Source organism: Poromitra crassiceps, assembly GCF_964638095.1.
Source record: "Poromitra crassiceps genome assembly, chromosome: 27".
In the NCBI taxonomy this organism is placed as follows: domain Eukaryota; kingdom Metazoa; phylum Chordata; class Actinopteri; order Beryciformes; family Melamphaidae; genus Poromitra; species Poromitra crassiceps.
The window spans coordinates 19423899-19438869 of NC_139650.1; the positions used below are offsets into that span (position 1 = coordinate 19423899).

Genomic DNA, 14971 nt, shown 5'->3' on the forward strand with positions numbered 1-14971 from the left:
GGAAGTTACGTTAGGACGTATGTTTAGGACTGAAGTGGTAAGTTCAGAAAATGTGTTTTATTACTTAAGCTAACGTTATCGGTTTTAACGCGTGCAAGCCAATCGCTTATTCATACCAAAGTAATACTATGAACCAGGTTGTGTTAGCTTGCACGTGATAGCCTTTCACAGCTGGCATAATAACGTTGCGAACAACCGATAATGTTAACATTAGCTGGAATAACGTAATACACACATTTTCAGAACTTACGAGGTTGTCCAACTGCCTGCCTATGCCAGGAAATGTGTTTCATAACGTTACAACTCCCAGCTATAATATGAAGCCCACACAAGTTTAACACACAACCAGCCATCAGCTAACGTTAGCTGTTAGCTATTGAAGCATTGACTATAATGCACGGGTGGGCAAAAAAAAAAATTATCCAGAGGGCCATACTGGTTTACATAAAGTAAGCTTAGGGCCACACATACCTGCCAACATGATTTTCATGGGAGTCTATTTTTAATCCTCTCTCCCGCTGTGATTGGTCATTTCTCCTGCTGATATAATATAATAGTGATACAAATCAAATGGCTGTATAGCAGATGAGATTTATTAACATAATTCTGCCTTTTATTGAGTTTTGGGGGGTTGTTTTGTTTTCTGTTGAGGACATTGGGGGCCAGATAGAGATGGCCCAGGGGCCGGGTCTGGCCCTGGTGCTGCATTTTGCCCATGTGTGCTATAATGTCACGCAAGAGTCACACAAACAGACACTGGAGGTTTTATTTGGGGTAAAGCATGAAGAGAGTTTTTATAATGGATATCTCAGGGAAGTGCTTTGACTGTGGGGATGTTGTTCACAAGCTCCTCTCCTTGTAGCTGTTGTAAGGATATACAGAAGAGACCAGGCAGCCTGGCTAACATTAGTTAGAGCCCCAGACTGAGAGGCAGACCTGGGCTGCCCAGTAAACCCTATGTAACCTACATAAGGTGGCCATTTCCATAACACCAAAAAGGAGGACACGTATCATGATATGATACTATCACGATATGTTGCCCACGATAATGATCCGATACTGAATACTGAATAGGCTGGAACAGTTTATCCTGACCGCTGACAATCAATTTGGTTTTAAACCTAAACATGGCACAGATATGTGTATTTTTGCTTTAAAATAAATTTTTGATCTGTATAACAGACACAATTCTACAATGTTTATGTGTTTTATTGATGCCTCTAAGGCCTTTGATCGTGTAAACCACGAAAAATTATTTTATAAACTGCAAGACAGAGGGGTTCCCACATCTCTTGTGAGAATCCTGGTTTTTTGGTACTCACATCAGTCAATGTACGTAAAATGGGGTGACTCCACATCTGCTCCATTTAACGTATGTAATGGAGTAAAACAGGGGAGCATTTTATCCGCCTTTCTCTACAATATTTACATGGATGAGCTTTCCATACGGCTAAACAGCTGCAGAACAGGCTGCATGGTTGGTGACACCATTATAAATCACCTGATGTACGCAGATGATCTGGTTATCCTGTGTCCATATAGTGCTGGCTTTCAAGAGTTACTAAGAATATGCTCTCAATATGGCTCGGATTTCGATATTAAATTTAATGTCATGTCATGTCATGATAGTCAGAAGCCAGGAAGATAATAAATTGTCATTCCCTGCCTTCTTTCTCTCTGGTACTGTCCTTAAATCATGTGGAGAGGTTAAATACTTAGGACACTATCTGACCGAAGACCTGTCTGATGATAGGGACATTCAATGACAATACAGAATGATGTACGCTCAGGCTAATATGTTGATACCTAAATTTAGTATGTGCTCATCATACTGGATACATTGCAAGACAATTTATTTACGATACATCACAATATCTGTGCAACTGATTTAGAAAAAATACCCCTGAAAAGGCAAAATGCAGGAACTATGTAATAGTCTGCTATGTTATTACAGGAACTTTGTATTTCTGGTCCTTCTTTGACACTATAGTGTTAAAGAAGGACCAGAATTCCATAGACTCCCAACCCCCCGCTGTACGCTGTCTCTCTCCTGCAGCCCTGCCTACTCACGGGTGGCGGTGTTGGATTCGAGGTGAAAAAATTAATTATAGTCCTTTAGAGCCATCGCGATCTGACCTTTTGCTTCCCAGAAAATGTCCACATTTCTCTGATCGGATAGTGGGAGGTGGACGATACGTCCGTCCTGCATGCAGGGCTACAGGAGAGAGACAGAGTACAGCGGGGGGTTTGGAGTTCCAAGTTACTGACCAAACACTCTATTTCAGTGATTGCTGTCAGAATATAGAGCCATTTAACATTTAGGCTATTTTAACACAAAAACATCGCTGAATGCAGCTTTAAACAATGTTAATGTTGCCTTGTAATCTGCAAGTGGTTTTCTTCGCAGTTGGGTTTCGGTTTGGCCATGCTTAGGTGTAGCACCACCTGGTGGAGATCTGCACTCTACTGAGTGCACTTTTCTAGTTTTATTTTACTTTTGTTTATGCCTTCAAAGCAAATGTTACTTTGTACTTGGGTTCTCCCCTGGAAGTGATTTTGGTATAGATGGGCCATTGGATTTAACTTAAGCAGGCAGTATTCTACCATAAGTGACCTGTATGCCGAATATAGGGAGCCAATATTTTTTTCATCATTGTAGAGCCACAGAACAGTAAAGAAGATTCTTAATAACATTAGAGTGAGTGAGTGTTTTTGAACATTTTCAGCACATTTTAACAACAATAATAATAATACTGAAAACCGTGATATGCCATTCAGCCTAAAAATACCCAGATATGATCCCAATAACTATTTTCTATTAAATAAATTATTTTTGGGTCTTAAATTATGGTCTTAAAAAGCATTAAAGAGCATGGTGCAGGTTAGAGACCCCAATCAGTCAATGTGTAGGTGAATTATGGAGGAACTGGATTTTCACATTAAGACACTTATACACTACAGTGACTTCTGGGGTCGTTTTACTTTCTGTGCCTTTATTTTGAAATCTTGGACCCCAAAGCTGTGACTTAAGAAAAGGGGAGTCGCCAGGCATGCCCGTCTGTCCCTCTGTCTGTCGTCACTTAGGTCAGGGCTGTCAGTCACACACTATGGATGCTAACGTCGGTTTTCAGGAGGAAGAGGCGGTAGTAAATCTTCATGCACATGCATAAACATGGGCCTCAGCTTTATAATTTTGAGCCTGCTAGGCGTCAAAGAGAGCAGGATCAGCCCAGAGCTAGACCACGAAATACCGGACCGCGGAGAGAGATATAGTTGTAGTGTGAGGAGAATCGTTGGAGAACTGGTCAGGTGTCTTGGTGGGTGTCTGCTGGTGTTAGCTAACGATGTGTTCACATCACAACACTGATGTTTGCTATGCTCTAATAGAACTAGTAGCCTATTGTCTAATACAGGGCAATGCATTAGTATTGAATACTTAGAGCGAGCCTGCAAGCAAGGGGCGAGCGGAGGCGGGCCGAGGTGCGGACTGTAATGCGACACACACACACACACACACACACACCAAGTGAGGGGACTGGCTCAGCGGAGGGGAAGGAGCGAGTGAGAGAGAGAGGCAGGGAGAAAGAGAGAGAAAGCAAGGGATGAGCGGAGGCGGGCAGAGGTGCAGACTGTAATGCGATACACACACACACACACACACGGGGACTGGCTCAGCGGAGAGCGGAGGGCAAGCAGCGAGTGAGAGAGAGACGCAGGGAGAAAGAGAGAGAGATAGAAAGAGAGCGTGTCACAGCGCAGACATGCACAGCAACCTGACCGACACGCCGACCCAAAACTCACTGACAACGACTTACTACAGCTACTGACTATATGACTGACTAACTATATACTAAAGACTAACTAGTGATTAACCTACCAACTGACCGACCGACTAACTGGCTGACTGATTGACTTTGACTAGCGTACGTACCTGACCTGACTAGCTGTCCTGAAATGCGACTGATTTGACCATGGAATTGACGGACGCTACCTACAGTGGGAGGGGAGAGGGAGATGCGCACACGGGAGCCACTCCCCACTCCCCACTGTGACGTAGCAGGCTCTGCCTTAACAAAATAAAAGCCTGTTATTTCCTTCTCAAAAAGGGAGGTGTTTTTCTTAATTTCTTTTCACGTTTTTTTTTATTTTTTATCCTGCATTAACTTTTCAAATGGACCTAGGGACAAGGTTAAGTCTACATTCAGTAAAGGAATTACCCTGCTCCATGCTCTTTAAATTTGGCTTTGGAAATAGTGCAAGAACCCTGAATGTGATGTGTGTAGTTCTTCATAGATCTAGCCTCTTCATTTATTTATTAATCCCCTGGGGGAAATTCTTGTAACACAAGTATTTCCCCCAGGGGATTAATAAAGTACTCTATCTATCTATCTATCTATCTATCTATCTATCTATCTATCTATCTATCTATCTATCTATCTATCTATCTATCATTTTGCGCTCAAAATGCACCTGATCCATTTTACTTTACGATGTACTTCTGTGTGTGTGTGTGTGTGTGTGTGTTGTGTGTGTGTGTGTGTGTGTGTGTGTGTGTGTGTGTGTGTGTGTGTGCGTGCGTGCATTTGTGTGTGTTTGTGTGCGTGGGGGGGGGGGGGGGGGGAGGGGGGACGCCCCAAGCGGGTGCGAGGTGAGCCACATTCTCATTGGGGGCTGAGCACCCCTAAAGGTCAGGGCCCAGTTGCACAAAGCACCTTAGGTTAAGATTTCTCTTAGGGTCCGAGTTAAGGTGTCCATCAAATGGAATTTGCTGTACAAAACCTTATGGAGAAGATTTAAGGGTGTTTTGTGCAGTCGCTTCTATTTTATGGACACCTTAACTCAGACCCTAATGGAAATCTTAACCTAAGGTGCTTTGTGCAACTGGGCCCTGATCCTAAATTCGCCCCTGGTGTTCCGACATGTCTTCAGTGCCTACTCCCCACGTGGGCTACCTCCTGTCAAAGGGCCTTTCTGTGTGGAGTTTGCATGTTCTCGCCATGCTCCACTGGGGTTCTTCCATATAAGCCCCACTAAAAAGATGCAGAAGATCGTCATCTGACTGGCAGCAGTTGGAAGAAGTTGGTCCCCGGGTGCTGCTCACCGCTCCTGGCCAGACCATGAAGGAACGAGGGACGAGCCAGGATGGGTCAAACGAGGACAAATTTCACAGTGCCTCCAAAAAAGTGTGTGTGTGTGTGTGTGTGTGTGTGTGTGTGTGTGTGTGTGTGTGTGTGTGTGTCTGTGTGTGTCTGTGTGTGTGTGTGCTGCTCTATTTCTGCAATAATTGGCAGTCGCCACGTTTGGAGGAGGCGCTTTATCCATCGATTCAGACTAGATACATCTGTCACTATAAGATTTCCCATTGATTGTGGATCTATTATTGTTTGTGTTCAAGGATTTTTTTGTCTAAATGTGAACACAAATAAACGTATTAAAATGTGTGTCAGAGAGAGAGAGAGAGTAGCCTACCTGTTTGTGTGTGTGTGTGTGTGTGTGTGTCAGAGAGAGAGAGAGAGTACTGTGTGTGTGTGTGTGTGTGTGTGTGTGTGTGTGTGCGTGCGTGCGTGCGTGCGTGCGTCCGTGCGTGCGTGCGTGCGTGTGTGCGTGTGAGAGAGAGAGAGGGAAAGAGGGAGAGAGTGTCACTCAACAATGTCTTTCAAATAAGTTTTTTGTTTTGTTTGTGAATGCCATATTTGATGAGCTGTGGGAGGGCTGGACAGCACAAATTAAAGCAGGATTTTTTTAATCAACTCCATACTTACTGAAATGTTATTATCATATATGTGGTTCTCTTCTCCCTCTGTATTCCATACTCTCTGGCTTTACACAAAATATGGAGGAACCCCATCTACTAATTCAATATTTTCAGGAACTTTTCAGGAAATGAAAAAACCCTCTGCTCTTAAAATATTGGACACCACGGTCCCTATCGTTGCATCGGCGCTGTTTCTAGGCCGAACGCCTGGCGCAGCTCAAATCAGTGGGCGTGGACCAGCGCACTTGATATCGTCGTGCTGGCGCTAGACGCAGCCTCAACCATTACAACCACGCCTTTTAAGCGTAAAATTATGCACCGTCATGCTCATTGGATAACTGCAATAAACGAATCGCACGCTTGCCTTTTTAGCTCCAATTCCAGTGATCCCGCAAAACCAGACGAAAGCCAAACGCTCTGCCCTCCCCCCTCCCTTCATCCAGTCTGTCTGTCTGACTGCATTATAGGCTATTATTCCATATTATTATGCTTCTCAAACCAATCTAACTGCAGTTTCAATACTGCAAGCATGTAAATACGCTACACTATAGCAAGATCAAAGTGAAAATAATGTACTAAACGCATCAGCTAGAAAAATATAGCCTATTAGATTGGTGAAAGTTTGTCCAGAAAGATATCGTTTTCTCTCCCCTGCTGCAGGTAGAATGATCGATGCACATAAATATACCCTACATTATGTAAAGTCATTGCATAAATGTGTTTTTATTGTAAAACTAAATGTCAAGTAGGGCCAAGTTATTGGAGCGGACATCACAGTATAGCACATCACAGAAGCGCGTTCCGCTGTCACTTATCTAAATCACGTTAAACCCACAAGGGGTATATATAGGCTCAAGAGGACATATATGTTTCACATAGGGTGGTGTTTCATTTCAATGTTTTATTTGGTCCAATATTGAAATGTTCGACAATTGCAGGTTGTCTTACCATTACACATTATTTTAGATCTACCTTTTATATCTATTTCGGCTCATTTGGTTGCTATTTAGTAGCGAAATGGAGGACCCAATTGCATGCTGGGAGTGGACATTCACAGGCAGTAAACTTACAACTGCTATTTCCTATGGGAAGCTGGGTGCTGCTATGTGTTGTGTCTGTTTGAGCGAGGGAGTCAGAGAGAGAGAGAGAAGGGTGACTCAGAGGCAGAAGAGCACTGGCGCACTGAATAGGCCTGGTTTCAGAGAGAGACAGAGAAGGGTGACAGGGGAGAGGCACAAGTGCACTGGCGCACTGAATAGGCCTGGTTTTCAAAGGCGCAAAGCGCTAAATGTAGGCCAGGTGCGAAGATAGCACTACGCCGGTAGTTAGCGCCGACACGCCCACTTTGGCCCATTCTGGGACTGTGCCACGCCCATTCGGCCTAAAGCGCATTTGGCAGCCTAAAGCCATATTGATATCGTCCCAAAACAGGCGCAAGGCACGTTTTTTTGCGTTTAAGGCCCGTTTTAACGCCGAAGGCTTGTGGGAGAATAGGGCCCCACGTCATCAAAGTTGGCACGTCTTCATTAGAGACATTATATTTGTAATATCTGTCGTTACAATATTAATATATTACTTGAATAAGCTCAAATGATGTTAGAGGATTATCAATCTGAGTTTGATGCACTTTTTCCAGGGTGTTCAGCTCCGCAAAGCCTCCCGCCGTCTGGAGCACAGGGCCATGCGCACATACCTCCAGCAGCGACCTCGAGCGCGCTCTCACGCCGAGTTAGAAACAGTGTCTCGGGGGAACAGGGCCTGCCAGTAACGCTAACATTACTCTCTACAGAAATCACTTTGATCTCCACAGTTAAAATGAGTTTGCAGCCCAGGGACAATTCGAAGATTTTTTTTTTAATCTATTCATGTCAGACAATGTCAGAAACAAACAAAACAAAGCCAGTTCATACAGCGCCGTTTGGTTGGGCTCTATTTCCTCATGCATGTAGGGGTTCAGATGGAGGTATAGGGGAGGAGTTTTCATTGGTCATTTAGACGTGAAAATCTACTAGTAGATAGAGGAGAATGGATATATTCCAGCTATAGTAAAAAGTAAAAATAATTAAAACGGGACTGAAGTGGTTTTCATCGGACAGCAATGATATCAATAACTAAAGTAAATCAACCAAATCTAAAGGGAACTTAACTGTGTTACATATTATGGATAAATCATGGGGGTGGGATAATTACCAGTTAAAATAGAGAAGTGGCCAGTAGAACTCTGATCTACTGGCCAAGTGGGTCAGTGGGGGGAAATGTTACTTTGAACACTGCAGATATTGATATTCACAATGACATGAGATCAAAGCATAGAGGATCTTCTCTCAGTCCTCCAGGTTGAGAGCTGTGTATGAATGTTGGTTAGGACAAAACACATTCTGGAAAATCCTAACTTTATTTTCAGTGAAAATTACAATGTAAAATGTTCTGGAGTCCTGATGTAAAACTTGCAGATTGAGGAATACTGACCTGAGAGTTTTGAGAGCAGGGACCTTATTTTGGAGAAATCACGTGTCAAATCACATGAGGAAAGCTGTGAATGGATCTTACCTGAGAGTCTCCAGTCTGCAGTGTGGACTCTCCAGTCCAGCAGAGACCAGTTTCACCCCGGAATCGTGCAGCTCGTTGTTACTCAGGTCGAACTCTCTCAGACTGGAGGACTGGGAGCTGAGAAGTGAGGCCAGAGCTTCACAGCTTCTCTCTGACAGCTGACAGCCACTCAGTCTGAATGAGAATTAGTGATGGAGACAAACAACTTTAAAATGTTTTCCATTTAGCACTCATAAATGATAAACCACTTTTTGTGTTTTCAAGTATAGGTGGTGCTATGCCAAATAGCATTAAATTAGGCGCTGCACTCTGTCGGGTTCCCAGCAGCGCAATCCCCAAGTTTGAAGTCAATCGGAAGAACGGTTCTTGAGATAAACTACTTTCTGTGTTGCCAGTAGGTGGCGCTATGCCAAATTGCACAATATTTCAGCACTGCACTCCATCAGGCCCCCCTAAGCGCACTCCCCAAGTTTGATACATTAGTAATACAATTTACAGTTAAGTTTAATTCAATTAAAGTGCCGTATTCTCATGATGCACCATGGATTTCTAACCGATTGACTCAATGCAGCTAATTGGCTATTGTTGTCATTCAATTATCATTAATCATTTATTTAGTCATCTGTTGTTTGCCTAACATTATGTAATGATTAGTGGTCATGATTGTGAACGTTCACGTTACTGTGATTAGTGACATAGCCCACAGTGTGCTGTGAAATGATAACCTCACTGTGCAGTGAAAATCACTGAGCAGCACCCAATGTGGTAACACTTTATAATAACTATACACTATAAATCATTAATAAACCATTAGTAAATACACAATTAATCATGGATTCATCATTTATAAAGCATTATTCATACATCACTAAGCATTAGTAAGACAGTTATAAACATTTTATTCCTGAATAATAACCTAATCTCTAATGTGTTTAATGATTGTATATTCATACTTTGTAAATGATAGATTCACCATTTATAAATACGTATTATATCAATTACAAACCATTTACATAGGAGCTGTTAATGGTTCATAAGATCATTTAGAAAGTGTAACTAAATGATTAAATAACGTACATGTGTACATTTATGTGTACATTTGTACATATGATTTAGACATGGTTAGTGAGTGTTAATAGATGGTTTATAAACACTTATTGACACTCACTTACTAGTCATTAGTTAAGTATTTCATGTGAGCTCATCTAAAGTGAGGACTATCTATGCCTTATAAAGCATGTAATAAATGAGATAGAAGGTCTGGGCTGGCCTTGACCAATGGAGGCAGATGTCTGAATGCCCAAACGGCCAGGGGGGTGATTCTGAGAGATGTGTTTCACTCAGGGTTTTGTGTCTCTAAAGCCTCTTCTAAACATGAAGTCTGGATCATGTCTGTCTGGCTAGCCAGAGCAGGATATTTTACCTTTCTAGACATGAGGAGTCTGTGTTTAGAAACAGCTGGAAATGGTCCGTATTCTCTCTACCAGTGGGCGGGGGGAGGGGTGTGGTAGCGTGTATTGATAACAAGAAATGTGATATGGAAACAGCTTTAGCGAGTGTGTAACCAAACTCCATTAAAAAACATGCTGTTTTAACGGATGATCCATTCCAACCAGTCAGGCAATAACGAGGGGTGGCAATGTGCCAAAATTTAGGCTTGCCTTTGTTACATAAAGCCGCCCAGTCAAAATAGCGGTCGCACCGCCGTCATTCACTGTGGGTGATTTATTTTACAAGTGGCATTCAAGTCATATCTGACTAGTTTTCAATGTATTTCTATAGGCTGTCAGTCAGCCAGTCAGCTCATCTCATCGACATAACCAGGCTCCTCTCTGCAGCTGCGTTAGCTTGGACGCACTCACAGTCACAACACTGGCTGGCTGCCTCACAATACTTGGCTACATCCAACTCCAGACAACTTTTCAGACCCTCCTGGAGACAATCTTTCTCAGAAGAGACTGACTTTAGCGACAAATCTGGAGACTTTTTCTGACATGGGATTAACATTACCAGCGCAGCAGTAAGCAGGCAGTTTCCTTCCTTTGACTTCATGCTGCATCCCTCCTCTGTGACATTACATTACATCACATTACATTACGTCATTTAGCAGACGCTTTTGTCCAAAGCGACTTACAATATCACAATTTGTCATCAGTACAGAAAACCACTATGCAACACAATCAATGACAGCTAAGTTAAGTTAAGTTAAGTTAAGTTATCCTTTATTTATCCCCTTGGGGAAATTCATCCTCTGCATTTGACCCATCCTCTACTAGGAACCTTCCTAGAACTAGGAGCAGTGGGCAGCCACTGTGCAGCGCCCGGGGACCAACTCCAGTTCTTTTGCCAGTACCTTGGTCAGGGGCACTGACAGGAGTATTAACCCTAACATACATGAAAGGACCTGGGACGGACCGGGGTTCGAACCCGTGACCTTCTTGCTGTGAGGCAACAGTGTTAACCACTGAGCCACAGCCGTCTGTCCAGCTAAGATATTTTGATAGACTAGCACCATGTAGGAAGTAGTTTGAGAAGGAATAAGTAACATGTAGCATTTGTAGTTTTTATTTTTTATTTTTTATAGATGTTAGTTCAAGAAGGGCCCTGGTGTAGCCTGAAAAGGTGAGTTTTTAGTCTCCGCTGAAAGATTGGAAGTGATTCAGCCGTCCTGACCGAAGGGGGGAGCTCATTCCACCATTGAGGGGCCAGGGACGAGAAGAGTCGCGATCGGGACGAGCAACTTTTGAGCCCACGTAGCGGTGGAGGAGCGAGGCGATGTGGACGGGTGGAGGAGCGGAGGGAGCGATGAGAAGTTTGGAACTTGACCATGGACTGCAGATAGGAAGGGGCTGACATGTGGACTGCCCTGTAGGCCAGTACCAGTGTCTTGAATTTGTTGCGAGCCGAAATGGGAAGCCAGTGAAGGTCACAGAAGAGGGGAGTGACATGAGATAATTTTGGTTGGTTGAACACCAAACGGGCTGCTGCGTTCTGGATGAGCTGAAGCAGTCGGATGGCTCCAGCAGGAAGCCCAGCCAGATGTGATGCACCGGACCTGCCTGCCTGCAATAGCTGAAGCATGTTGGGATCCCTCTACCAAACCATTCAAGCCGTTTGCAGCACTTGAGGAAACCGTGAGTTTGCTCGTTTAATTCGTTGATATAAGTGATTGCCCAAACGATTAATTAATTAATAAACTATGTGAACGTTAGCAGGTACTTTAGCCTATGTAGTAGGCTATAGTAGTAGGCTATCATGTTGCATTTTTTAACCTGGCAGATGTGTCAGGAAGCAGCAGGGTCTGTGTCTTGTTTGTCTCTTTCCCTATGTGTTCCCCCTCCCCTGAGTGTTTCTGTACAGTGGGTGGAGTTTCTGCACCTGACACCTGGGCTCTGCAGCATGGCTGGCAGCAATCTTCTAATCATCAGACTCCTGCTTAAATACCCCGGCTCTTCCACCACTCGTCGTCAGATTGTTCAGTCACCTACGCTACGTGGTAGCTATTCCCAGCTCTGAGCTTTAATCTCTTTTGAATATCTCTCGAAGTTTCCTTGCGTTTTCCTGTGGACTGTTTTTGACGCCTGCCTATCCTCCTGTGCTCAGGTCGTATGGTTCCTCTCCCTGCTGTCAGCTGTGAGCAGAGTCCCGGGTTCGTCTCTGTCTTCACCTGCTGTAACTCTCTGCAACTGCCTGCCTGCCTGCCGCTCACTCCAGCCATCTATTTTCCAATAAACTCTGTTAAAACTTGGAAGCTGTCTCTGTGTCTGCTCTTGGGTCCAAAATCCTTAAACTGTAACAAGATGGGGGACAGCGAAACAATTCAATTTATGTGTTTACTCACCTAATTTGGCTCTCTTCCAAATAATCCAGCCACGTAACTAATGCTACGTCCATTCATGAAAATAATGATCACTGATTAATCATGGTTTGTAAAGTGCCACCACCCGCCCACTCAGAAATAACAGCTACATGATCCGGATCATGAGCTGCCAGTGTTTAACAACAGCCGCTTTTCTTATAAAGCGGATCCTTTACCAGCGGTCGAGATGGTTATGATCTGCATTCGTGGGAGTGCGCATAAGCCAGCTACTTGTTGTTAAACATGCAGGCCAACCGGCTAGGAGCTGGTTATAATCTGGATTCCACTGCATGTTAAGAAGTGGCTTAACTCATTCACCGCCAATGACGTCTTTGACGTGTTATCAGAAATAGCCCTCCCCGCCAATGACGTGTTTGACGTGTTTTTGTTTTTATTAGTGCAGCGCGTGCAGCAAACACTTTCCCACCCTGTGACACAGACACAGGTCCCTGCCTTCAAAGGGTAGCCGACAGCACGCGATCAAACACATACCGCAGCTGTTTTTTTGAAATGGGGGAGGAGGCAAGAAGACAAAAGCCGTGAGAAACGCTGCCTCTTTGCAGAGTAGGAAAGAGACGCCATTGTGTACGGTTGTGACAGTGTGCTGAGTTGAGTTGAAGTTGAAGTTGAAGAGATTACAGTAGCTAGTAGCCTATAGTCGTCAGTTTAGTTAGCGTTAGTTAGTTGTAGTATAGTCTGTAGTATAGTTTAGTTAGTTAGTTGTAGTAGTCGTAGTCTAGTCAGTCATGGTGAAGGCAAAAGGAAAGACCAAACACTGCATCGCCCCTCGGCGCGGCGGGGCCCGAGCTGTTCGCCTTGCTGCTGGCCTTGCTGCTGGGCAGCGGACACTGGATGAGATGTTTGCGGTTGTCAAACCCGTGACCACCATCGATCCGGTTCCAGCGCCTGGTCCCAAAGCCAACCCCGTTCCTGTGTCCCAGCCCGAACGAGACGAGACAGAGTCAGAACTTTCTGACGAGGAGGAGAACACAGCGACAGACAGGATTCCCCAGGAGGAGCCATTTTCCAGGGCGCATTTGCGAGACGAGACAGAGTCAGAACTTTCTGACGAGGAGGAGAACACAACAACAGACATGATTCCCCAGGAGGAGCCATTTTCCAGGGCGCATTTGCGCCGTGCAAAGACGCCCCGGGATTACATGGAAAGTGACTTTGACTCTCAGCCATCAAGCTCCCATTCCTCTGAAGAGGAGATGGTCACACCGCCAGTTGTCCATGTCGAGGGCGAAGAAGACTGGAGCCCAATGCGACAGGACCCCGATGATCGCGGTAAGGAGTAATTTTGTTGTTGATATATATGCATATTGTACAGACAGTACCAGCTTCACGCACAAAGTCCCAGTGATGATGTCATCAGTGTGTGTGTGTGTGTGTGTGTGTGTGTGACTACTGATCGTATAGTTTACTGAGACACTAGTACACCACACTGTCTCTGTACTAAATGTGATTATATAGTTTACTGAGACACTACACTGTCTCTCTGTACTAAATGTGATTATATAGTTTACTGAGACACTACACTGTCTCTCTGTACTAAATGTGATTATATAGTTTACTGAGACACTACACTGTCTCTCTGTACTAAATGTGATTATATAGTTTACTGAGACACTACACTGTCTCTCTGTACTAAATGTGATTATATAGTTTACTGAGGATATGTTGCTTTTATTTCAGATGAGGAGCTGATTGTTGCAGAACCCAGTGAGCCCACATCAAAGAAAAAACAACCTAGATCAAAAGGTAAGATCTTGTTTCCCTCTTTTGTGTCTTTGTCCAAAATGGCTGATCTACAAGCTCACAATTATACATGTTGTGTGTGTGTTGTAAATTGTATTGTAATGTATGTATTTCTTTATTTACAGGCCGTGGTGCAGATGGAGAGCCAATGGAGGGACAGCAACCCAAGAAGGGGAAAAAGAAAGACACCAAAGGTATGTTCATTTTCCCTCTTTGCCCAATATAGCTGATCTACAAGCTTGTGTGTGTGTGAGTGTGCTATAGTAATGTATTTGTATTTCTATATTTTTATAACACCTATCCTGTATCCAGAGCAGCAATGGTACTGCATGGATGAAGTGCCGTGGGAGCCACAGGACATCCCGTTCACTGCTGTTCCTGGCTTGCTCAACAGTGCTGCTGCGCTGGAGTCGGACAACCCAGTGGACTTCCTGGAACTCATCCTTACTGAAGAGCTGCTGCAGTATGTTGTGGACCAGACCAACCTATATGCACAGCAGACAATTGAGGCTGGCGCAACGAGTGTCAGGCTCGATGCATGGAATCCTGTTGACATTGCTGAACTGAAGGCCTTCCTAGGGCTCCTCTTCCTGACTGGGCTCATTGGAAAGCCTGACCTGGAGAGTTACTGGTCCACGAACGAGGTGCTGGAGACCCCCTATTTTGGAAAGACAATGTCCCGAAACAGGTTCCAGATCATACTGCGTTTGCTGCATTTTACTGACAACACAGCAGTGAGAAACAATGATGACAGGTTGCATAAAGTCCGCCCAGTCTTAGACATGCTAGTGAACAAGTTCCAGGAACTCTACCAGCCAGGCCAGAACATCTCAATAGATGAAGGAACTTTACTGTGGAGAGGCAGATTGAGCTTCAAAGTTTTTAACCCACAGAAACCTGTGCGTTACGGGATCAAAAGTTATGTGTTATGTGAGTCCCAGACAGGATTTTGTTATAATTTGATGCCTTATTGTGGAGACGGTAAATCTCTTGTAGATACAGTGTGTGGTCTCCTGTTGGGGCTGGAACAGCAGGGCTACAAACTG

The 14971-nt window shown here is 44.2% G+C and overlaps 1 protein-coding gene across 1 annotated transcript in view; it reads right to left on the minus strand.

Annotated features, from left to right (window-relative positions):
- The window catches only part of LOC310799084 (uncharacterized protein), a 303168-nt gene that overhangs the window by 73072 nt on the left and 215125 nt on the right, over positions 1–14971 (minus strand). Inside the window, exon 11 of the mRNA XM_083661645.1 lies at positions 8306–8479. Within this exon, the coding sequence (XP_083517771.1) occupies positions 8306–8479 (174 nt within the window). The remainder of the gene's footprint in view (positions 1–8305; positions 8480–14971) is intronic.